The sequence below is a fragment of the Glycine soja genome, chromosome 14, assembly GCF_004193775.1.
Source record: "Glycine soja cultivar W05 chromosome 14, ASM419377v2, whole genome shotgun sequence".
NCBI lineage: Eukaryota > Viridiplantae > Streptophyta > Magnoliopsida > Fabales > Fabaceae > Glycine > Glycine soja.
In genome coordinates this window covers 3,420,992-3,444,687 of record NC_041015.1, presented here as the reverse complement: position 1 = coordinate 3,444,687, position 23,696 = coordinate 3,420,992, and the positions used below count along the sequence as shown (strand labels likewise).

At 33.1% G+C, this 23,696-nt stretch overlaps 4 protein-coding genes across 4 annotated transcripts; 1 reads left to right on the top strand and 3 right to left on the bottom strand.

Annotated features, from left to right (window-relative positions):
• Positions 1-650: 650 nt before the first annotated feature.
• LOC114385248 (probable polygalacturonase At3g15720) lies at positions 651-2,850 on the bottom strand. Its single transcript, XM_028345269.1, has 9 exons — positions 2,652-2,850; positions 2,403-2,540; positions 2,119-2,271; positions 1,990-2,013; positions 1,701-1,908; positions 1,517-1,598; positions 1,325-1,433; positions 1,109-1,225; positions 651-1,021 (listed from the first exon to the last, which is right to left on the bottom strand). Exons 1-9 carry the CDS (start codon positions 2,796-2,798, stop codon positions 791-793), a joined length of 1,209 nt encoding a protein of 402 aa, XP_028201070.1. The 5' UTR covers positions 2,799-2,850; the 3' UTR covers positions 651-790.
• A 3,660-nt stretch (positions 2,851-6,510) lies between these two features.
• On the bottom strand, positions 6,511-7,880 carry LOC114383637 (40S ribosomal protein S20-2-like). Its single transcript, XM_028343350.1, has 4 exons — positions 7,769-7,880; positions 7,552-7,673; positions 7,319-7,432; positions 6,511-7,005 (listed from the first exon to the last, which is right to left on the bottom strand). Exons 2-4 carry the CDS (start codon positions 7,661-7,663, stop codon positions 6,863-6,865), a joined length of 369 nt encoding a protein of 122 aa, XP_028199151.1. The 5' UTR covers positions 7,664-7,673; positions 7,769-7,880; the 3' UTR covers positions 6,511-6,862.
• Positions 7,881-8,987: 1,107 nt separating this feature from the next.
• Positions 8,988-11,811, bottom strand: LOC114383365 (chloride conductance regulatory protein ICln-like). The gene is made up of 8 exons (XM_028343029.1): positions 11,653-11,811; positions 11,116-11,287; positions 10,910-11,033; positions 10,669-10,780; positions 10,526-10,585; positions 10,385-10,444; positions 10,208-10,293; positions 8,988-9,388 (listed from the first exon to the last, which is right to left on the bottom strand). Exons 2-8 carry the CDS (start codon positions 11,265-11,267, stop codon positions 9,317-9,319), a joined length of 666 nt encoding a protein of 221 aa, XP_028198830.1. The 5' UTR covers positions 11,268-11,287; positions 11,653-11,811; the 3' UTR covers positions 8,988-9,316.
• A 5,595-nt stretch (positions 11,812-17,406) lies between these two features.
• On the top strand, positions 17,407-23,024 carry LOC114385055 (protein FAR1-RELATED SEQUENCE 3-like). The gene is made up of 6 exons (XM_028344999.1): positions 17,407-17,721; positions 18,258-20,529; positions 20,632-20,721; positions 20,979-21,128; positions 22,178-22,294; positions 22,641-23,024. The coding sequence occupies exons 2-6, from the start codon at positions 18,298-18,300 to the stop codon at positions 22,683-22,685; spliced, it is 2,634 nt and encodes an 877-aa protein (XP_028200800.1). The 5' UTR covers positions 17,407-17,721; positions 18,258-18,297; the 3' UTR covers positions 22,686-23,024.
• Positions 23,025-23,696: the final 672 nt, after the last annotated feature.

Sequence of the window (23,696 nt, the reverse complement as noted above, 5' to 3'; positions counted from 1 at the left end):
ATTGTTTTTCTTACTTCTTTATTTAATTTTTTGTAACAGTACAACTTAATCCAAATATAAGAAAATAGTGAAGAGGTAGACATCCTGTTCCTTTTTATTTATTTTAACTAAAAGTAAAATAAAACAAATTAGTACTTAATATAAATTTAATAATGGAAACCAGGGAGAATGGAGAAGAAAAGAGAATCTGAATCAAAGCATTATCATATATTTTTTTTATTGAAATTTATAGGATTATTGATACAATAATATAAGATTTTATTGATACAATTATTGAATGTTAATCTTCCTCACACTCTCTGGGAGGGGAAGCAAGCTGTTGCAGATTTTCTCGCCAAACTGGAAGCTAAAGACGATCGTGAATCGTGATATGAAGATTTTGGAAGAGTGCCTCACAAATCACAATGGCGTCTATCATACTATTATGGCCGATGCAATAAGCGCTCAGTTTATTCGTTTGTAGTCTGTCTCTTCATAGATAAAATGTTGGAACTGGTTATTCATAGATAAAATTAGAAATAGAAAATCTTTATCGCTGTGCTGTGTAATATTGTGTTCTTAAATAATAATATGTTTTCAGATGTTTGTTGGTCTTTTTTTTTACATGGAATAAAACAAGACATGTTGAGTGCTACTCAGAAAAACATTCTATTTTTCATTGTAGTCTTGAGTTTCTATATTGTACATTCTTGATGAAATAAAAGCAACATAATCTCTTAGAGAAAAAGAAATTCCAGGCCATTTTAGAAACCGAAATGGGCGATGCAGCTACGAAAACAACTGAGCTAGGTTACTGTGACAAGCAAGACACAGGAGGTGAAGTAGAAGCAGCAACTCCATGAGCATTGTTGCAGGATGCATGAACGTTTGATCCTGATGACGTTGAGGTTATGTTGACTACATCCATGAAGATATCAGTGCACCCTGCACCCGCACCGCAATTCAAAATGATGGCTGTCTCACTATTAGAAGTTCCATTGACACAACGATACGTCACGCCACTTATTTGAACTTCAGATGTCTGTATGATCATATTCCAAAAACACATTAAAACTTTGTTATAGATATCTCTCTATACTGCTATGCTAATGACTCAACCAAGTGTAACCTGTTTTTTGTCTTCATTCTGTACATTTTCATAATCCTGGTCAATAATTATAGGATTTTTGGTATTTGTAAGTAGGATATGCTCGAACTTGATATTTCTTGCATACCCGCATCCACCCTGTAGGAAGGGAAAATGGAATTAATATTAATTCCTTAACTAACTGTGTATTTACAGAAAATAATATCTTATCTTTAATCAATATATATTTCTACGTACCGGCCATGTCTTTATCCTCATTCCATTATCTGCTCCCTTGAAGTTGCAGTTGTTTACATGAACATGCTCCACTGTTTGACAAGTTCCTTTTTTCCCAAGGCTTCCAACACTGAACGCATGGCCAAAAGGAAGAGAGATGAGACAGATTTCCATTGATTGAATCAAATTTGCATGATGAAAATGTATTTGTACCTTATACCGTGGCCGGGTCCACAAGTTATACCAGTAATGTTAACATATGATGTGCCACTTTTCATGGCGATGCAGTCATCTCCTATTAAAATGAAATTAAGCTTTAAATTAGTATATGAACTGGCATATATTTTCATTACTATATATGGCCTTGAATGTCAAGAATGTTTTCAATGCCTCTTACCCGTTGCAATGGTTGAGCGCTGAATTAGAATGTAGCTTGATTGAGAAACGTCAATTCCATCAGTGTTTGGGCTATCTTGAGGTGCAGTGATAGTGACATTGAATATGTGTGTGTGATTAGAATTATTTATAGATATATGGTTTCTTGCACTATTGAGATGACGAGTCCCAGTTAGCTGGAGGTTGTTGCAGTTCTGAATAGACAGGGCCTGCATAACATAGATAAATGATTTATGCAGAAAAATTTCAACTCCATTGCACCACAAAAATTGAGCACATATATATCTTACAGTTGGTCTTGAGCAGCTTTTCACCTGCAAATAAAACAACATTAATAAAGTAAAAAAAAACTCCAAGGATGCTTCTTATATCCCAATTTTGAATATGAATGTAAGAAATACAATAAAAGTAAAACTCACTTTACAAGAATTCCACCAGACAGAACCACTGCCGTCGATTTGTCCACCTCCATCGATTATAAGGCCATCGACGTTCGAAAAATCAATCCACTTGCTAGAGTCCTGACCCTTCCATGCTTCAGTGCTCTTTGGTGCAACAACATCTCCTTCAAGCTTTTATACACATTAAATCAAAGATTCATATCTAAGAAAATGAAATAATCCAATGACTCTAGTGGAATTGCATGAGGATAATACTTTTTTGTGTGACTCTCTTAATCTTATATGTGGGCACAGAGTTTTACCTGAAAATGAACCGAAGAGAAACTGCAGGGACCACTGAATTGAAGAGGTTTCAACATGAATGTTTTCCCGGGAGGCACCTTGAGGGTTGCAGCACCATTTTTCATTGCACAAACCATACTCCAAGCTTTTAGAAAAGCCTTGTATTATAGTAACAAGCAAAATTTGATGATGGATACGATAAACTAGTGCACTTCGCCAAAAAATAAATTATTCAATTTTAAACAAAAAAGTCTAACAAAATGATTTACTTGAGAATCATCTGTGAGGCCATCTCCGATAGCTCCATAATCCATCACATTGAAAGTGTACAGGTTTATAGCAGCTTCACGTATTCTGCTACAAGAACAATGCGAAACCAAGTATAATACGAAGAAAATGGCAATCAGAACTTCCATGACGGTAATACTTTTTTCAGAAACAACAGTAGAGGATGTGGAAAACAAATTTTCCTAGTGTGATGTGATGATATATCCAAGTGAGAAAGAGTGTGTTCCTGAATAGAGCTAGATGGATATATGTAGGTGTGTCCATCTGAACTTATCATTTATGAGATGAGAGAATTCTTCTTAATACAAATTAATTGAAAGGAGTTTGTTTCATAATACTTAATAAGTTTCTTTTCAGGGTACAAATTAACTGGATTGATGATATCAGATGTATTAAACAAATTATTAATTGGAATGAGTTTGTTTGATAGTAAGTTTCTGGGTACAAATGAATGGTATTGATGATATATCAAACGTTTAAACAAAATAAATTCAAGAAGAAAGAGAAAAAAAAATAGAGTTGACAAATTCAATAGAGATGACATGAGCTAGCATTCAATATTTCATTAAATCTCAATATGTTTCATGACTTTGAACCCCCAGCCTAAAACCAGGGGTGTGCTTGTATCGACAAATTTTTACACTTGAATAGCAATTTAAATTTATAAAAATTTTAAAGCAAATATGTAAAATGATAAAGATTTCTTAAAAAAATTATCACATTTTAATGATTCCAATGCAACAAATCCAATGATTTTTCCTTTTCAATCTGCATGGTAGAATTAGTATTTCATGAAGGGCAAAAGCTGCCTCACATGACTCCTTTCCCCTAAAATCCTACCTTTGAAATACTCTATTCTAAGCATCAACTTTCCTGCCAATTTTAAAACTAACTCTTGCTCAAGCTCATATTTCAATTGTCATTCCAATTCATGCAACTGCATGTGCTTTAACCTTAATCTTTGATTCAAGCAAGTCATCCCAAATCTACCAATATACTTTTAAGTGTTTCTGACAAAAGAAAGAAATATCCTTATCCCAAAACTAATAGGCGTTGCTATCTTAAGATATGCAATAAGGAAGTTGATAATGGGCATGATTGTTGATTACTGCTAACTTCTATTAGTTTTGAAATGTCAGTTTGCACGTTATGGCACTGATTATTTTAAAGTTCAGTTCAGTTCGGTGAATAGGCAAAAACATTATTCAGGGAGACCTTTTTGTCTCCTTCCATGTATATCTCACCAAATTTTCACTTGCGGGATTGTTTAATTACACGAAACCATGAACATTTCCTCCTATCTATTTATAATATAAATATAATTTCTTATGCGTGTAATATTGAGACGTTATTTTAATACATAAGTTAATAGTATTGTTTTTTTTTTCACATAATTATTTTTGCTTAGGTGCAAGTTTCAAAAATGCAAAGTAAAATTACATGTTCTGTCCTAAAAAAACTTTTCATTTCTTATAACTCCTATCTTTCCTTAAAACTCGTGTTTTACATCTCATAAAAGCATAACTCAATATAATTTCTTATAACCGAATAATAATAAAAAATAGTTACGAAAGATAATAAAACTTATTAAAAAAAAATTATCACTTTTTTTTATATAAACGAACAATAAAAGCATGAGTTGCAAAAGAAAATGATACTCAGAAATTTGATGCGCCCAAGAAGTAAATGATTCGACCCAAATTTGCTTGTACCTACCTAACCCATTACTGGGTCAACCTGATGAGCCCAACGGTGGGAACAAACTTTATCTAAACTAGCATAGGGGGTTTGCTAGGTGCACCCAACATATATTACACCCAGCATTAAAACAAAATTCTAAAAATACTCTTAAGTGTTTTCTTTTTTACGGATTATATAATTCATATAACTCATACAGATTACGTGATCTGTATAAGTCATACGGTTAACTCATGGATTATATAATCCGTATAAGTTAATATGTATGACTCATACAGATCACGTAATCCGTAAGTATTTTTTTTATAAAAATTTTCAATTAGCTAATTCATATGTTTTTTTAATTTATTAATAAATTAATTTTTTTTAATAGTAAATATTTTTTATTTATAAAAGAAATATACGAATTAAATAATTCGTATGAGTTATATCAAAATTAATTGTTACAAAATTTATTATTTAAATTTACATGAGCATTAAATATACATTATAAATTTTAGTGTTATATAGCAATATTATTTATTTTATAACATAATTGACCTATCAGTTAGTTAACCTGAAAGTTACAGGCTATTTGGGCCATTAATTTTAAATTAATTCGTAAAACATATTTTTGAAAAAAAATTAAAAAGAAAATTTACAGATTGGGCTTATATGGATATTCTGTATAGTCTTACAGATTAGTTGATTCGTTTCTCTTTTACATAAGGATAAAATGGAAAAATTGTGAAATCAGCAATTTCACAGGGTGGATGTAGCAATATCCCTAGCATAGTATGCTTCTATTTGAGCTTCGGTATGCTGTTGTTTCCTGCACCTATGCTAGGGAAACGTTTAACCAATCCAAATACGTAATTATTTATGCATCACAGTATTTGCTTTGATGCATCCCAATTGCATTCGTAATGGCCTCCCAAGCAAATACTGTGATGCGTTAAATAATTTCCTCCAAAATATAATTTTACATTTAAAATTAATCAATCCAAAAGTAAAAAAAGTACAGGAAACAAGTTTTTGGAGGAAGCAACGGCCTTGAGCTTTTTATGCCTAAAGCCCTCTGTTGCCACACCTAATATGATTGATTCAAATAAAATGTAAAAACTAATTAAATGAAATGACAACTCAATAACAAGTGTGATTCAACATAATTGTTTTTTTTAATAAAAAAAACTACTTATCTTAAAAGTTCATTCAAATAACGGAAGGAAACATACAATTATTTCATTAAAATAAGCTATAAACAAAATGCACCAAATCCATCTTATTTTGGCTAACCAAAACTTCAAGCCAACTAAGTCGCATCTCACTAAAACCTGAACATACTCAAAACTGAGTCTGGCATGGTATTTGAATTCTAAGCATTGTCCCAAATAAAATCTAGAGTTGATAAAAAGGCAAGCATAAGACCAATCTTTAACCCATCTGCAAAATACCTCGAACAATTGGATTGCATCTAGAGTTGTTGTGTATAAGGCAAGCATAAAACCAATGTTTAACCCATCTCCCACCTGCACAAGAGGCTGAAGCAGTGGCGTTGTTATCTGCTGTCAAATGGCTCAAAAACAGTAATTTATGCATAATGTTTCTATTGAGCTTGACTTTAACAACTCTTGCAGCTTCCATCAATCTGAGACTGCAGCCATTATCAGTCAAGCGAGATAATCATGTAGATCATTGCCTTGCAAGGGAGTCTAAGCCCACAAGTTCATGATTTGATACTAAATTGTATTCAAGTCTTGATTTTATGTGCAATGACATGAGTTTTGTTGGGTTCAAAAAAACCATCTTCCAACACCTCTAATAGTTGCATCTATATAGCTCTAGACACCTATGCACAATATAACATTCAATCCAAAACCTCAATATATTTGTTGAACACTAAATTACAGAAATTAGTTCGGCAAGATCATTTTTAATTAAGTGGTAAATTAACAAACATTTAATAGCTACCTTATTAATTATATTTAATACTCCTCTATAAACTTTTATGCTAAAAAGCAAAAATTAAAACAACACAATTTTTACTAAGATATTTATCAAATTACTATGGATTATTGGGTTTACTAGTTATATTTAGAAAAATGTGCCTTTACCTATCATCGAGACCAAATACAATAGTTATTCAACAGAAAATGGTCAAAATTACAGCAACAATCCGATAACATTATGCACTGTTCTTATTATGTCTTTTATTCAAAAGTACAATTAGTCACACTAGCTGTTCTTCCTGAGTATAAGATTTGCGATATAACAAACACATAGTCTCGATCTGAAGCTAAAAATATTTGACACGAAAGATTCATGGCATTTGTCATGGTATTCTTCAAAGTCGACAAACACAAAACAAAAGATAATCGATCAAATCAATACCCCTTCCACAATAATCAACTTCAAAAATTGAAAAGGCAAAAGGAAATGCATTAACCCTGGTGTATTTGACTCAACATATTCCTAGCCAAGGGGCTAAATTACAAAATCAACTAGCATGCCAAAATCAAGCATCTGCAATGGTCACCTCAACCTCGACACCAGGTTCAATTGTGATCGAGGTTATCTGCTTAACCACATCAGGGGAACTGTAGAGGTCAATGACTCTTTTGTGTACACGCAGCTCAAATCTGTCCCATGTGTTGGTGCCTGGGAAAAAAGCAGTAGTGAAAATAATATCCAAAACAAAATACACCAAGACAGCAAACAGATAGGGACAATGAGAAAACCTAAGAATAAAACAACATTGCTCTTATTACATTCTATGCTTTTTGGCAACCTTAATGACATTTCTAAAACCACCAACAAGAGGCACAGCCAAAGTTGAAACATAAAATTCAATATGGAGGGAATACATGTAAATACAAAATAAGATCATAAAGCTAAAATTGTGGTTAGAATGTAGGAAGCAAGAAGCCCATACAAATGAAGTTTATAAATACCAATTTAAACAAAAAATTACCTTCACCACAGGGGGATTTTCTGGTGGTGATGTTAAGAACTTTAGTTGGCATCCTAACAGGTCCCTTCACCCTGAGATGCTTGTCCTTGGCACCACGAACCAGGTCAGCACAAACTACCATCATTAAGCAAATAAATTAAAATAAAACACGATGAATTAATTTAAGAAATAAAAAATAATTGGGAAAAAATAACAGAAGAGTAGGATTTGAGTATTGAATGACGGAAAGATACCCTTCTCGAGATTCTTGACGTTCTTAGAGGAAAGGGTGATTCTAATCTTATGGATTTGCTCCTGTGACTCCTCCAAGCCGGGCTTAGTGGGTTTCATTGCAGCATAAGCCATGTCTCGTCTCCTTTACAAACAAAATTAAGAATGCAAACTGAATCAAAAGGAACATAGAATTTGACAAAGTACGAGGAATCACGATGATATGATAGAGACAGATACCTTTGAGTTTGAGAATCGGAAGCAGAATGCAGCTCTCAAGTTGGGGGACGGCGGAAGCTATGGGCCGGATCATCCACATGTCCGCTTATAAATGTCCCTTGCTTACGATAAATGAAAAGTACTTTCTAAGAAAATTAATAAATTTAAGACTTAAATATATTTTTATACTTATCAATTAAAATTTCTCACTCAGCCAAAAAAATATAATTAAATTTTTTTAAATTCCATAATAGTTATTCTAAAAGCTATATTTAAAATGATTTCTAATGAGCAATAGTATATTATATTTAATTAAAAAAAACTAGTAATTTCAGTTTATCGAGAATTGAAAAATAAATATAAAATTTAGTATCCAATTGAAAAAAAAATAATTAGAACTTAATTAAAAAATTTCAAATGGTTCCAGAACGTATTAAGTAATTCTCTAATTTTCCTCATGCTATTACAATATTATTCTTAAATTTTTGTAAATTATTTCTCACTTCAGTTTTATGCAAATATCTTATCCTCTCGAGATCAATATCAATCTTATTTCTACTTAAACATTTATTTAGATGGATTTATTATGCTCATTATGAATAAACTCTTCATTTAAGCAATATTTTTTATGTAATTTTAATTACCTTTAAATTACTCAATAGGCCCCTAATTATTTGAAATTTTTTAATTAGATCTTTAAACTTTTGTATTTATCTTATTTTTTAATTGAACCTCTACCGTTAATTTTTCTTAACAGAGTTAAGGAAAGGAACCCAGTTAAAAAAAATAATTACAAGTTTCTGAACCTAATTAAAAAAAGTACATAAACTTAATAAAAAATTATCAAATAATCCAAAAACTTGCATATTATTTAAAATTAAATTAGTTTGTTATAACATTTTGTTAATTTGATACATCAAATTTTTATTTTTTGTCAAGTTTAGCTTATTATTTACTTTTGTAATTAAGACAGACAAACTAAATTAAATTTAGACATAGAAACTAACTTCACGAATAAAATTAAGAATATAATTATTTTTACAGTGATCCAACTATAAATCGTGCATGTATGTAGGGTAAGTTAGTTAATTTTTTAAAATAATTATTATAAAACATGCCATAATTATTATGAAAATTAAACATGTCAATTTTTAATTCGATAAGAGAGTAAAATCCCTTAATAGAATATCTATTTGTTTATGCATATAGTGCAGCAGCCTAAAATAGACATTTACTCAGAAACATCAAGCGACACGGTTCTCCATTTGCCTGCGTTGGAATGCTCACGATGGAGAACCAAACACACTAATTATTTGCATGAACATTCTCAATAAATTATCCAAACAATGTTCAAATTTCTTCTACTGTTCTACATAATACAGCTTTAAGCTCAGTATCCAGCTGCTTTCTACTGCAGGAAAGAAAAAAAAAGGTCTAAGATAAACCACTCTAAGCCTCTGGTCAGATGTTTCATAATAGGATTACATATATAGAACCAAACTACACAACATACAGTTGATGACTTTTGGTAAAGACTAGAAAATGCTATTTTGGAGAAAACAAAGACACTCAATAATGGTTGCCATCTCCATTGTCCTCCATCTCTTCTGCATCCTCAAATCTTTGATCATTGATTTGAAGCTGTAATAAATTAAACTGGATATAAGTAAGGGAGCATAGAGAAAACAAATTATACAAACTTGTAAAGAATGCGAGTTTCCCGTTTTATAGATGAACTATCATATATAAGAGTGATACCTTGGGTGTACAAGCGTTGCAAATATTCACATCAACAAACAAAGATAAGAATATTGTATAAATATACAATATGCCTCAACCAGTTTGTACATCATTTTTGTGTTGTTATCGTTTTCAGTAACTGTTTATTTCTTAAACATATCAACTTGGCACAAAATAATATTCCAGTTTGTTCTCTTATTATCACAGAACTTAAAATTTAACATGTAAAAATTAGATGCATCGAGTAGAATTATGAACACATTCTATCAGATCATATTGAAATTATCATACAATTGATCCTCTCAACAACATGACCATTAAATTGGAAGTTCATATAAATAGATTAGGTTTATAAAATTTCAGGCAAATAAAATACTATACATTATTGCACCATTCTATTTTGACAGTTAATTTGCCATTAATGTTGTCAAAATTGTGTGAAATTTGATATTTTATATACATGATCAAAAAGATAATATCAAATGAATTAACATTGGATTGTTTAATTTTGTATTCTATATAATGTTATTAAGTGGCATAAGTACAAAAGTTAGACACACAATGCCAATTAACTGTGATCAGTAGATTATGTTTACAAAATGCTTTAATTCAAATGAATGTCCTTATTCTCTCATTTTATTAGAAGAGCTACATCCCTGTGTCAGAGAATCATACTGCACAAACAGAAGTAGATAGAGAAGTACAAGGAAGAACACCAACCTCAAGTGTCGTACGAGTTAGGTCATGATTTCCATTTGAGTGACCAATAGAGTTGGCTGGATTGTGAAAGATATAACCTTCGTCCTCTGGAATTAAAAGAAAAAGAATATGTCTAAGAATAATACAGTAAGCCTATACAGATGTATTAGGAATCAAGATTAAAGCTCACACACATACCTGCTTCTTCATCTCCCATCTCATCAGCACTAAAAACCCAACCATGTCCTTCTCCTTCCTCTGAAAGAACAACACAACTCAGAAAGAAGAAAACACGAGTGAGGAAAAGGGTATCTATCTGTATATAAAAAGAATACTGACCATCGTTTGGTTCTGGATTAAGCTCTGCACACTGGCAGAATATTGCAAAGAGAGAATCCACTGGAAAACAATGATGTGACACATAAGGAAAAGTACTAACAACAAGCATAATGTGAAGAGTGGTGAAGAAAAGAAAAAGATACATTGAGTAGGATCAGAGGGAATGAGCCTCATCTCTGTGATGTGGGACAAATCTTGTTGGATATGATTGGATTCAGAATCAGAGTGGTCATCATCCGCTTCTCCTGTATCAATCTAAAGGAAGAAGAGCAAGGAATGAGAAAAATGAAAGCTTCTCCTGTATCAATCTAAAGGAAGAAGAGCAAGGAATGAGAAAAATGAAATGGGGGAAAATATGAAAAAGAATAGAATTAGGATAGGTACCTGGGTATATAAACAAGGAAGAGGGTAGGCTTCAGGGTCTCTAGAGACTGCATGGAGAGATATACACAAGAAATCAACGGCATATCCTTTAGTCTTGTCTACATCACTCACCCATATTACTTGCCTGTGTGTAAGCGAGACCAAAGTGTGAATAGAACACACAACAATACAAGAGAAATTGCGAATGAGAGGAGAGGAGAGCACACTTGTTAGTGATATAGAGTGTGCCGGGGGACTGGCGAGGAAGATCGCCGAGGACTATGTCTATGCCCGGTTGCACCTGCATCAACTCCTCCCCGTTATCACTGTCAAGGACTGGCTCTCCGCTACAGCTTATCTCTCTCACGCCTAACACCATTTCTTCTTCTCTTTTCTGATCTGCTCACAAATGAACATTATCAAGACTACGCAGAAGGGGACCACATATTTAGACTATACATCAAACATATTGTTAACATGAATGACTTCAATAGTGAAACAAGTGAACCAGACCAATTAGTTTAAAAATTCAAACACCATAGCAAGGTTCATATTGCTGTGATGGAGAGGAAACATGACTGAAAAAACTGACTAACATTGAAAATTTTGAAAATAGAACCCGTAATTGCAGAGGCAAAAACATTCAAAATTCATTGAGCACGCTAATGATAGGAATAAACACTGAAAACAGCTAAAGAGTAAAGCAACAAAATCATACGAAATCCTAAATCTAACAAGGAGACTAGGGCATGAGAGAGGTGAACCTGAGAATAAGACGAGTGGATGATGAGAGTGATTGAGTGAGTGATAAATTTCGAAATTGCGAGACTAGGGTTTTAAAGGGATTTTGTTTTGGTTTGGATCAGGCTGGGAGAGTCACTGAATCAAAATTAAAATTCAGTCCTTCACCGGTCACCGCAAAGCAGAGATAAAATTAAATGTTAATAATGTAATATTAGAATATAGACACGATTTTGTCATTTAATTAAAATACCATAAAATTTAGTTTATAGAATATGTTTTAAAAAAACAAATGTATATTAATAAAATATATAAAAATCCATAATTATACATATATATAAATTAGACTTGGAAAGAATATTAAGATAGTATTTAATATTATTAATATAACATTTACATGAATATAAAAATAAGTACATTTTTTATATATAGTATGACAAAAAAAATTTATTTAATTAAAATTTTATAAAAGTGAGCTTATATATAAAACATGTTAAAACAATAAAATTTAAACGTGTATTAATATAATATGTATAAATTTATAAATATAAATATGTATGTTAATGTAATATTTGTATAAATATATAGCTACAATGATATTTATGTGAAATATTTATCAACTTTGTTGATGATCAATTTCCGTCATAAAATCTAAGTGACTATCTTCCGTGAGATATTGATAACTACGAAATTTGATCTAATTTAATAGTCAATTTGGATTAATAAGTGGGTGTAATTTTTTTATTTTATTATTGTTTTTAATGAAATAATGAAAAAATTAACATCTTTGTTATTTTTTATTAGCAGAAGTCAAAAGAAGAAGAATTGAAGTGTTATATAGAGAATTTGATGAAAAAAATGTGGAAGAAAAAGAAGTAAAGAAGAATTGGACAACTCGCTTGGCATGCAACACTCGCTTAGCAGGCAACTTCAGGCTTAGCACGATGTCTCGCTCAACGCTTAATTCTTGCCCAGCATGTGCGCTCGCTCAGTGCGCAGATCCGACTCAGCACGAAAAGGCCCACGAGGAGAAGCCCAGTGCGTGCACGCAAAGGCGCTTTCAACACGAAGTCAGCATGAAAAGTAAACTACTTACTCCCAAAAATATAAAGAGGAGGAAATAAAAGGAAAACACACTGAATCTCAGAGCTCTCCAGTGCATAAATCCAAAGTCTCTCCCCTAAGGAAAACTCTTTTTCTTTAGTCATTCCCTTTTTTCTTATTACTAGTCATCCATCTCCTTTTTATATTAGCTTTTGAAGTGTAAAGCTTTTTATAACCATGGGAGGCTAAACTTCCTCAGTTGGAGCCTAGCAGCCTAAGTCCTCTTGAAATATAAGTGTTCTTCTTATCTATTAATGCAATTTCAATTTCTATTGTTATTTCCTGTTTTTCATTGTTATTGTGTGGTTTGACCATCCATGCATATGTTTTTAGGGGTTATTCATTGGGAAATGGTAATGTCTAAAGAACTGGAAATGGCATCTTAACATTGCATTTCTAGGCAAAATTGCAAATTCAGTCTCCCAGTTTGTCTCCAATTTCGGATTCGGTTCCCCAGTAAATTAATTCACAAATTTTATCCTCCTATTTCCTAAAATCATGGAATGTTGGTTCCTGCGACCACAATTAGACGTTGACCGTTAGCAAGTGATGTTGACTACCACGTGTCACGTTATTATTGGATGACACCTACCACGTGTCATGTTCTGATTGGTCAATGAAAACAACAATGCATTCCATCTTTCATGGAATTGACATCCAATCAGAATATGACATGTGGTAGGTGTCATCCAATAATAACGTGACACGTGGTAGTTAACATCACTTGCTAACGGTCAACGTTCAATTGTGGCATGGGGGACCAACATTGCATGATTTTAGAAAATAGGAGAACAAAATTTGTGAATTAATTTATTGGGGGGACAAATCTGAAATTTAAGACAAAATGGGGGATCAAAAATATAATTTTGCCTATATTTAATGTTGTTTATTATTTCATCTTTGCAAAGGGATTTACGAGAGAGAATATATAAATTAAGCTCTTCAGCGTGAGGGATCTGGGTTGAACATATTAGTAGATGTGGGTGGAAATTGGAAAAACATTAAATAGAGAAAACCATTAAACATCAAGGATAGTTAGGCATGCTAGGCCCCAATATTATCACATTCTAAACTCATATTTTGCATTTAAGCTATTGTTTAATTTTTCTTATTATCTTTTTCTTTTGCCCTTTTTACTCTCAAATTTAACACTTACAATTTTTTTTCTCTTATACTTCTTTTATTGCTTACAAATTGGGTATTTACTAACGACAAATAAAGTCCTTGTGGACTCGACACTCGAACTTCCGTTTAATCTTTACTACCTATGATAAAATTGGTACGTTTGCTAATTTATTAACAGATATCGTTTCTCAATCACATTTTTTTGCATCCGTAAGGCTTGAACCTAAAACTTTGTTTAAGGGATTAAGCCTAATTCCACTTAGACTAATGACTTAATGGTTTTTCTTACATAGTATGACACAATTTTGTTCAGGTAGAGGAAGTGTGGTGATGAAAGGGTCATGGGGGTGTTGGAGCCAACTTTGAGATCAAACATTTATCTTGTGACCATTTCCCAATCTTCATTAAAGACCTTCCTTGATTAGTACCTATGAGGTATGGATGCTACGCCATAAATAACTTGGATTGTGGCCTAATGTGGCTTCCAAGAATCCTCAATTAGGGAAGTATTTGGCTTTTAATTTTTTTTGTAACAATATCATCTTCTTGAGTGGGGAATTTCCACACTTGCTTCCCTAGCATGACAAGGTTGAATCCATGTAAGTGTTTAAAACCCATACCACAATGTCCTTTTTCATAGTCATCTAGTCCCAATTAACCAGTTAATCACTCTTGTTGAATTTTTTTTCAAGCACCATCAAAATTTGTTCATCATTTCTGAAGTTGGTCCTCTAGGGATGTCAATAACAAGAAAACACTCATGTAGTATGAGGGAATAGTCTGTGCACAAGATTTAATAAGAATTTCCTTGCCAACCTAGGATAAATGTTTCCTTAACCAATGATTTATACGTTTCCAAAGCTTATCTTTCATAAATCCAAGCACTGCTTTCTTGCTTCTATCAATGATAAAAGGAACCCCTACGTATTTCCCTTTGCCCATCTGAGTAGTAACTTCAAGCTAGGTAGGAGTAGATGTTGTGCTTCATATCTTGATGAGTATTTTTGCTAAAGAAAACTTATAATTTATTGAGATTTATCAATTGACTATTAGCTCTACCATAATGTCCTCATTGAGGAGTGTTTTCGAACACATCCTAATAAGTGTTTTTGAACACATCACAATAAATTTCCTCATTAATCATGCAAATTCTTCTTGAAGAATTGGAATTGTTAATCAAATCTTCAATCCACATGATGCTCAAGTCATCCAAGCAATTCCTCTTCTCAACACTAATTCTGATGTTTGTAATTTGGAAGCATAGCAACGATAGGCAATATTTAGTTTGCTCATCATACCACCACCTGGTGGAGCATACGATAAACAATGATTATCTAAAAGTGTCTGGCAGTTAGTCTCTTCTTTGGAATCTCAAAGTCTCGCCAAAAGTCAAACATTTTTTTGTGGAGAGTCCTTCAAAATTGGCATATATTGTACGTTCTTATTGTAATACTAATTTGGAGAACTCTTGGCATGTATTTTTTTTGGCTGCGAGCAGATTCGTGAATATTGGAGAACTACTAGGGTTTGGTCTTACATATTTGAGGAAGCCTATTGCTAAAACCATCAAATATTTGGTGTTCAAACTCATCCACATGCTTTCTCAAAATATCCAAGTGAAGTTTGTTATGCTTCTTTGGAACATATGGTGCCATCATAATGATAAGATTTGGAACCAAACCATCCCCAACACCAAGTTTCCATTAATCTTACCATGCAACATTACCATGAATGGACTCATGCTCGCCGACCAGCGAACTTAACTTAGCAAAAACCTTATGTTAACTTCTTCAAGTGTAATGTTGATGCAACTATTTTTCAAGATAAAAACATTTTTGGTGTAGGTACATGCCTTTGAGGAGACAAAGGAAACTTCATTCAAACCAAAACTTTGTACTCTAATGGTTCCCTTGATCTAAGAACAGTAGAACCATGGGGTTACTTCAAGCAATGAATTGGATGACAGATCTTCATAAGGAAAACATGATTTTTGAAGTTGATCGCAAGGCTATATTAAATGTGATATCACAATCCACTAAGGGTTATTTGGATTTTCAATGTATCATATCTAAATGCAAAAACTATCTTTCGGATCACACAAACTCATTGGTGAATTTCAAAAGAAAGCAAGCAAAACAAGTTGATCATACTCTAGCTAGGGCATCTAGATTTTCACTAGCATCCACATATTTCATTATATTTCAAGTTGTATTGTTCCTCTTATTATGAATGAATCAAATTTTTTCTCTTAAAAAAACGATACAATGTTGTTAAGAGGAGTGTTAATAACACTCTTTCGGACATTTTTTTTTGTGATTAATTAAAATTTATTAAAAATTACAAATTTAAATGAATCTGGTAGACTAATAGATATAAAAGATATGACATATTTAAAAAATAAAAAGATGCAGAAAGCAAGACACAATGACAATGACATGTATTTCCCGAATTCATTCCATTTATCCACTTTTAGTTGGTCTGTCCGTATTTTATAATTGATTTGGATTAGTGAAGATGGAATCGGAAGAGTGAAGGTTGAGGTCCACTAAAAATACCATGTATTCCAAATTCCATGTTGTTTGATTTGCCGCGTGAGTGAATTGGGAGGATGCTGTGTCTGGGTCGATTCGGCGGGGTCTCTCACTACCCAATCAAATCCGGTTGGAGTCGGAGGGACAACACCAATAACATGCCCAGATGCCCTTGATTTTCCAGAATAAATATTTTTACTTTCTTATTTTCAGAAATTGAAAGAAAATGACATGAAACAAATCTGTCATCATATAATAAATATAAATCATCATTCTTGAATAAGAGCCTCCTATAAAAAGAGTTAAGAATTATTCTTTTATGATGACAATTTTAAGTTCTCAAAAGAGTTAATTACTGTAAAAATGAAGGTGTTTTTGTTGGATAGAGCCGTCATGAGCTGAATGTAACTTAATAAAATTGTTTATTATTATGTCAAAAGCTATAACTAATCAAAGGATAATTCTTTTTACTTAAGAGCGTTAATCGTCCAAGTGCTACAAATTGAATGTGATTTAATCCACTTAGTCTTCTATCTCGAAACAATTGATATCACAATCTAACAAACAATTTTTAAGAGTTATTATTTCTTGAATAAGAATATTTTTAAAGGTTATTCTAACGAGTGTTATCCTGATTCTATATATTAAGTATTCAAAACGGTGTATTGACATTTCGGGACTAAATTAGCCTTTTACGTATTTAATTTTAATTTAATGATGAAAGAGACCGTAATAAACTAGTATAATTATATTAGATATAGATTTATATTAGTTTTTTTTATTAAATTTTATTTGAATAAGAAGGTTTTTTTTTCAACAATAATATAAAGGTAATTAAAAATAGAAAATTAGACATGTAAAAAAACCATATTAAAAAAAAAGAGAAGTGGAAAGTAAAAAATGTGAAATAATAAAATATAATCATAAACAAGATGTACCGTGTATATGTTATGTGATTGTGGATCGCACGGCGAAGGATGGATGGTGCACAGTGCACGTAAGAAATCCCACACAAAACAGAAAATGAAGGAAGTTCCCATTTAAAATAGATTTCGATCTAAGCGAATCATAACCGTCAGATTTGGATCCAACGGTAACGATGACGTGTGTACTCATATCTAACCTATGCAACACTACATCCACCCATTCTCACGCTCACGCTCTTCCTCCTCCGACTATACAACCGCCCGGAGCTGCGGAACCCTAACTCTCTCAGAAACGCCGCCGTTTAGCTCCCTCACCGTTCACGCGTTTCTGCGATTCTTCAACCCCCGATTTGGAACAGTATTTAATTCACGAGCTTTGTTAGCGCCACACTTAGTTTTCGTCGCTGTAAGTTATGACTTCCAATTTTTCGCTTAATTTTTACACTGAATTTTGTTAGCGTTACTGTTTTTATTGTTTTCTTTTAAATTTTGTGATTTTTACTTAAAGTTTTGTAACTTCTATTGGCTACTTCATCTCTAGGTATGCGTTTTGACCTATTTGTGATAGTCAATGGTGATAATTAATTGAATATTAAAATTGTGCGTTGTAGTTATGCTGTTGTGGTGTTTAGCTTAAACCTAATTGACATTTAGCTTTTGTTCCGTTAGCATTGTTTTTGGCTATGTCAAATTTCTGATGATGCCTGTCAGTTTTGAATTGTTATTGTACACTTTAATTAAGACTCAGTTTTGATGGGACAGAGTTATTTTTGTGTCACACCTTAATTTGGTACATGACAATTGTCTTTTAATCTGAAGAAGCTCACTTTTTTTCTTTTTTTCTGGTTCTTGTCTTTGTTTTGCTACATTCCATTATTGAGAATATTTGAGGTTTACTTGGTGTATAGACAATTTATGACAACTCATCTTTCTATTTGATAGGATTAAAGCATGCAACTCTGGCTACATACAAGTGATAAGCATGGGAGAAGGAAGTGACCATCAAGCTATGGCAGACAATGGAAATGCTGAATCTGGTGAAGGTGGAGTGCGTAGTGCTGAAAACAACTCTGGCTCTCATGTTCGGGTTGGGGTGTCTGAGCCATATGTGGGTAGGGAATTTGATTCTCAAGATGCTGCAAAGACTTTCTACAATGAGTATGGCAAACGAGTGGGTTTCAGCTGCAAAGCTGGCCCACATGGTCGTTCCACAGCTGATGGGGCAAATATGTTCCGGGAGTTTCTGTGTGGCAGGGAAGATTCGAAAAGAAAGCCTCCTGAAAGCTGCAATGCAATGATTAGAATCGAGCAGAATGGTCAAAATAAGTGGGTTGTTACAAAATTTATAAAGGAGCATAGCCATTCCATGGCTAGCGTTAGTAAGGTGCATAATATTCGGCCACGTAAACCCTTTTCTAGTGTTGGAAGAACCATGCCTGAAACTTACCAAGGAGTGGGGCTTGTTCCAAGTGGTATGATGTATGTATCTATGGATAAGAATTGCATTCCCACTAAGAATATTCAGGGAATTAAGAATACTCCCGCAGCTGTTGCTGTTGCTGAAACATATCAGCCGGTTAAAAGTCCTACAATGATGAATTATGCTGTTAGGCCAGCTACACGAAAGAGGACATTAGGGAAGGATGCTCACAACCTGCTGGAGTACTTTAAGAAAATGCAAGCTGAGAACCCTGGTTTCTTCTATGCAATACAACTTGATGAAGATAATCATATGTCTAATGTGTTTTGGGCAGATGCAAGATCAAGGACTGCTTACAGTCATTTTGGTGATGCAGTTACTCTGGACACAACATACAGAATAACTCAATATGGAGTGCCATTTGCTCCATTCACTGGTGTAAACCATCATGGTCAGATGATTTTGTTTGGTTGTGCACTTCTTTTGGATGATTCTGAAGCTTCTTTTGTGTGGCTTTTTAAGACATTTCTGACAGCCATGAACGAACATTACCCTGTCTCTATCACTACTGATCAAGACAGAGCCATACAGACAGCTGTTTCACAAGTTTTTCCTCAAACACGCCACTGTATAAGCAAATGGCATGTCTTGCGAGAAGGCCATGAAAAGGTGGCTCATGTATGCAACATGCATCCAAATTTTCAGATTGAACTTTATAATTGTATTAATCTGACGGAAACCATTGAGGAGTTTGATTCATCTTGGAATTTTATCATCAATAAATATGAACTCACGAAAAATGATTGGCTTCAGTCCTTGTACAGTGCTCGTGCTCAATGGGTTCCAGCATATTTTCGTGATTCATTTTTTGCAGCAATATCTCCTAATCAAGGATTTGATGGTTCTTTTTTTTATGGTTTTGTCAACCACCAGACAACATTACCACTGTTCTTTAGGCAGTATGAACAAGCTTTGGAGTGCTGGTTTGAAAAAGAATTAGAATCAGATTATGATACTATTTGTACAACCCCTGTTCTGAAGACACCTTCCCCGATGGAGAAGCAGGCTGCTAATCTCTATACGCGGAAAATATTTTCAAAGTTTCAAGAAGAGCTAGTTGAAACTTTTGCTTATACTGCCAACAGAATTGAAGAAGATGGAGAAAATAGCATATTCAGGGTTGCAAAATTTGAGGATGACCAAAAGGTGTATATTGTCACATTAAACCTTTCCGAGTTGAGAGCTAACTGTAGTTGCCAAATGTTTGAGTATTCAGGCATTCTATGTAGACATGTTCTAACTGTTTTTACTGTGACTAATGTACTTACATTACCGTCTCATTACATTTTAAAACGGTGGACAAGAAATTCCAAAAGCAGTGCTGGATCAGTTGAACTTGCTGATGAATCACATGGACCCAAGTCTTTGACATCACGATATAGTAACCTTTGTTGGGAAGCCATCAAATATGCTGAAGAAGGGGCATTGACTGTGGAAACTTATGATACTGCAATTAGTGCTCTTAGAGAAAGTGGAAAGAAGATTTCTTTCATGAGGAGAAGTGTTGCTAAAGTTGCCCCACCCAGTCATCCAGTCAGTGGGACTGCTTATGATGACAGAAAATCCCCTACTTCAGCAGCAGATACAAACCCTCTGTTGTGGCCATTGCAGGATGAAACAACACAGAGGTTTAATCTTAATGATGATAGTACTCCTGTTCAATCAGTTGCTGATCTAAATTTACCACAAATGACCCCAGTGTCTCTCCAGCGAGATGATGGTCCACCTGAAATGGTATGTGAAGGAGAACCTCTTTTCTTCTTTTTATTTGATATATTCTTAGGATTGGAATTGGACTGCATGGCATTAAACTGGTCCTTGTGCTTTATCATGTAGGTGGTTTATCCATGTCTGAAATCATTGACGTGGGTAATGGAGAACAAGAACTCAACACCAGGGAATAGAGTAGCTGTTATCAGTCTTAAGGTGTGCTGATAATAATATGAACGATGAAAAATTGGTAGTAGTACTAATGAGTCATGATTTAGTTTAGAGTTGGTTTATATACCTATGCTTTTGCATGAGAAGTTTGAGACTCAAACAACCTTTGCCCCTTTTTGGGTATAAATATCTTCTGTAACATTTAATTGTGGCAGGGTGTCCTGCTTTTATCCTCTTGCAATATTTTAACAAATAGCAATGATGTGAGGATCCTAAGTCCTTTAAACATATTTTGAATGCAGTTGCAAGACTATAGCAGGATTCCTTCAACAGAATCAGAGGTTAGGTTTAATCTCTCAAAAGTTACCTTGGAACCATTGTTTAACCATATGGTCAACATCAGTGATCAGCTGTCCATACCAACTAGGAAGTTTGCTGTATTGAATCTCAAGGTGTGTGATTTTGTTCCTTATAGATTTATCTTTCTCAGCCGTATGCTTTGTTGCTTTAGTGTTCTAGTACTAGAAAAGCAGGGATTGATGCTGCTTTGCACTTTCATGATTAAAATTCCTTAAAGCACTTCTCTTCTTACTGAGTGGCTGTAAATGGGGGTGGGAGGATAGTTATATTTTATATTGATTTATATTTATAAGGTAAGGTTTTGCAGAAGGAGCACGTACTATTGATTTGATTACTAAGGAAGAGAATTTTAATTTTATTTAAATTGGCAGCATATGAAAAGGGAACAGAATTAGTCCGTCTGTTGTTTTTCAGAGATGGTGGTATAGGTCTATGAGATTGATTATTGGGGAAATTGTTAAGTATGATCACATTCATATTGGCTATTTACGAATGTATCAAACATGATGCGGTTGAAAATGTAGCTTTATAAAATGACATGATGCTGTTGAGGCAGATAACTTGTAATATCATGGTATGACATTATACTTGATTTTTTACTTTAGTATCTTTAAATTGGCCTAACTAAATTCAGTTTAAAATATAAAGAACATTCATAGGGATAAATACTTAGCCTCATTTCTTTGTATCTCAAGACTGAACAAGAATTGACATTCTAAATTGGAGGCCATATTTTGATGAAAGGAGCACATATGTGGAGTAATGATTGGGTTCAATGTGGATGTGTCTAATATTTTATTTGATTGGGGTGAAATCATCGTGGAAATGATGTAAGATCTGTTCATTGATAGGTCATATATATGTCCATATAAAAAAAGTGTGCATTTTTTTTTTCTTTATTTTTTCCGTCACTGGCTTGTGTCTCCCCCTTCCCATAAAGAATAAAAAGAAAGATAAAGAGAACTAAAGCCTAAAAAAGAATGTCATCAATTGTATTATTTCTTACTCTATGGGGGATTGAGTGCATGTTTGTTACTTGTTATTGTATGGAAATCCTACCTTCTGAAAATGTTTTCTTTGATTTTTGGTCTATGTACTTCGACAAACTTTTAGATTGTTGAAATTCTTTAAACTGTTTCAGCTTCCAGTCGCGGAGACAACTTCTGGTGCAAGTGAAGTTAAGTTTCAGGTGTCCAAGGACACATTGGGTGCTGTACTACGATCAATGGCCTATATCCGTGAGCAACTCTTGGGTCCTGTAAGTTGTTTCCTGTTACCTTTTTCTTTTTATACAATGTTTTCTGTTACCTAAATAAGTGCCACCAGGAGAATTAATGTGTTAATTTTTCTTTTCGTGTTCTCAAATAGTTTTTTCGCCTTTATTTTCTTCTGAAAAATATTTCATGCATGTTACTTTGTAAAATAATTTTGAAAAAAAAGAGAGAACACAATCAAGCACACCGGTAATAATGCCCGATAAAATCTCTGTTTATTTCTGTGTCTTTTCTTTTATATTACAATTACAATTTGAGAACACTTTGCACACATATTCATTTTCTTGTTATAATTTACTTTAGTTTAACCTAAAACCTCATATTTGACAGGGTGATGTACAGACAGAACCTATGTCAAAAAGGCCTCGGAAGTGAAGCGGCAAATTTTTGTTTCATACCCAGATGGCTTCGTGATGGCCATGTGGTGACCACTGAATACACAAATGGCTTAGAAAACTTAGTGTGAAGTCTTTTTTTTTTGTTTTTTTTGTAAGTTTGTTGTCTAAAATATCAATGTGTACATGTATCATATCATAGGCAACAGATTTACTTTATAGGAACCGTTTGGAAAATCCTTTCCAACTCACCGGGGTGGAGGAGCATTCTCCAAACGAATAACGAGTAGGGTTTAGGAATTTGGGAGTAAAAAAGGCAAACAAAAGCAGGTATTGTTTAGTGAAATTTTAGAAATCATATCTTAGTTTGGTGACTAAATTACCTTACGAATAGTAACTATTCACACACAAAAAAATCATTTTAGTTTATATTAAAAAACATTGGATATAAAAGTGTAAACAGCCTTTCTAAAAAATACAAGTATAAACGGGATAGTCATTATTTCGATGCGGTTGGCATGTTCTGGAAGATATATGAAGGGTAATTTTAAGTACAAATACCAAACTGGAATAAATGATGCTATTTGCCAATAGAAAATGAATTTAAATGTACTGGAGGAGTAAATAATTTTTACATTGTGATTCAATTATAGGTATTAAGATTGTTAACTTTTATTATAGTTTTAGTCATATTTAATATAATTTTGATTACCTATAAAAAAATAATTTTGATTGATTAATAAAATGAAAATTTGACATTTTTCAATGAAAAACACGTTTTAATACAGTTTATACTAATTTTCTTTTAAGATAACAATTCTAAACGCGGCCAAACAGGAAAACAGGGATAATAACTTGTAATAATTGAGTACTGATGATGATATAAGCAAAGTAGTAGGACGGTATGTGCACTTGCAGATATTGCGTTATACACATATATTAATGGTTTTCATGAGTTAATATATATTTAATTCTTCCATACAATTTATAATTATTATATACTAAAAAGTTAACATATGGAGATCATATCCATTCACGCTCTATATTGTTT

What these genes read in the sequence shown, in the direction of transcription:
- LOC114383365 (XM_028343029.1), bottom strand. Translation starts at nt 11,267, where the DNA reads ATGGTGTTAGGCGTGAGAGAGATAAGCTGTAGCGGAGAGCCAGTCCTT. An exon ending in TTCCTTGTTTATATACCCAG is followed by an intron (nt 10,781 to 10,909) that starts GTACCTATCCTA and finishes TTCTTCCTTTAG; the next exon opens with ATTGATACAGGAGAAGCGGA. An exon ending in TCCCTCTGATCCTACTCAAT is followed by an intron (nt 10,586 to 10,668) that starts GTATCTTTTTCT and finishes ATTGTTTTCCAG; the next exon opens with TGGATTCTCTCTTTGCAATA.
- LOC114385248 (XM_028345269.1), bottom strand. Translation starts at nt 2,798, where the DNA reads ATGGAAGTTCTGATTGCCATTTTCTTCGTATTATACTTGGTTTCGCAT. An exon ending in TCTGGTGGAATTCTTGTAAA is followed by an intron (nt 2,014 to 2,118) that starts GTGAGTTTTACT and finishes TTTTATTTGCAG; the next exon opens with GTGAAAAGCTGCTCAAGACC. An exon ending in AGAATGAAGACAAAAAACAG is followed by an intron (nt 1,022 to 1,108) that starts GTTACACTTGGT and finishes ATGATCATACAG; the next exon opens with ACATCTGAAGTTCAAATAAG.
- LOC114385055 (XM_028344999.1), top strand. Translation starts at nt 18,298, where the DNA reads ATGGGAGAAGGAAGTGACCATCAAGCTATGGCAGACAATGGAAATGCT. An exon ending in TTGCTGTATTGAATCTCAAG is followed by an intron (nt 21,129 to 22,177) that starts GTGTGTGATTTT and finishes AAACTGTTTCAG; the next exon opens with CTTCCAGTCGCGGAGACAAC. An exon ending in GTGAGCAACTCTTGGGTCCT is followed by an intron (nt 22,295 to 22,640) that starts GTAAGTTGTTTC and finishes CATATTTGACAG; the next exon opens with GGTGATGTACAGACAGAACC.
- LOC114383637 (XM_028343350.1), bottom strand. Translation starts at nt 7,663, where the DNA reads ATGGCTTATGCTGCAATGAAACCCACTAAGCCCGGCTTGGAGGAGTCA. An exon ending in CGTCAAGAATCTCGAGAAGG is followed by an intron (nt 7,433 to 7,551) that starts GTATCTTTCCGT and finishes TAATGATGGTAG; the next exon opens with TTTGTGCTGACCTGGTTCGT. An exon ending in AAAATCCCCCTGTGGTGAAG is followed by an intron (nt 7,006 to 7,318) that starts GTAATTTTTTGT and finishes CTTTTTTCCCAG; the next exon opens with GCACCAACACATGGGACAGA.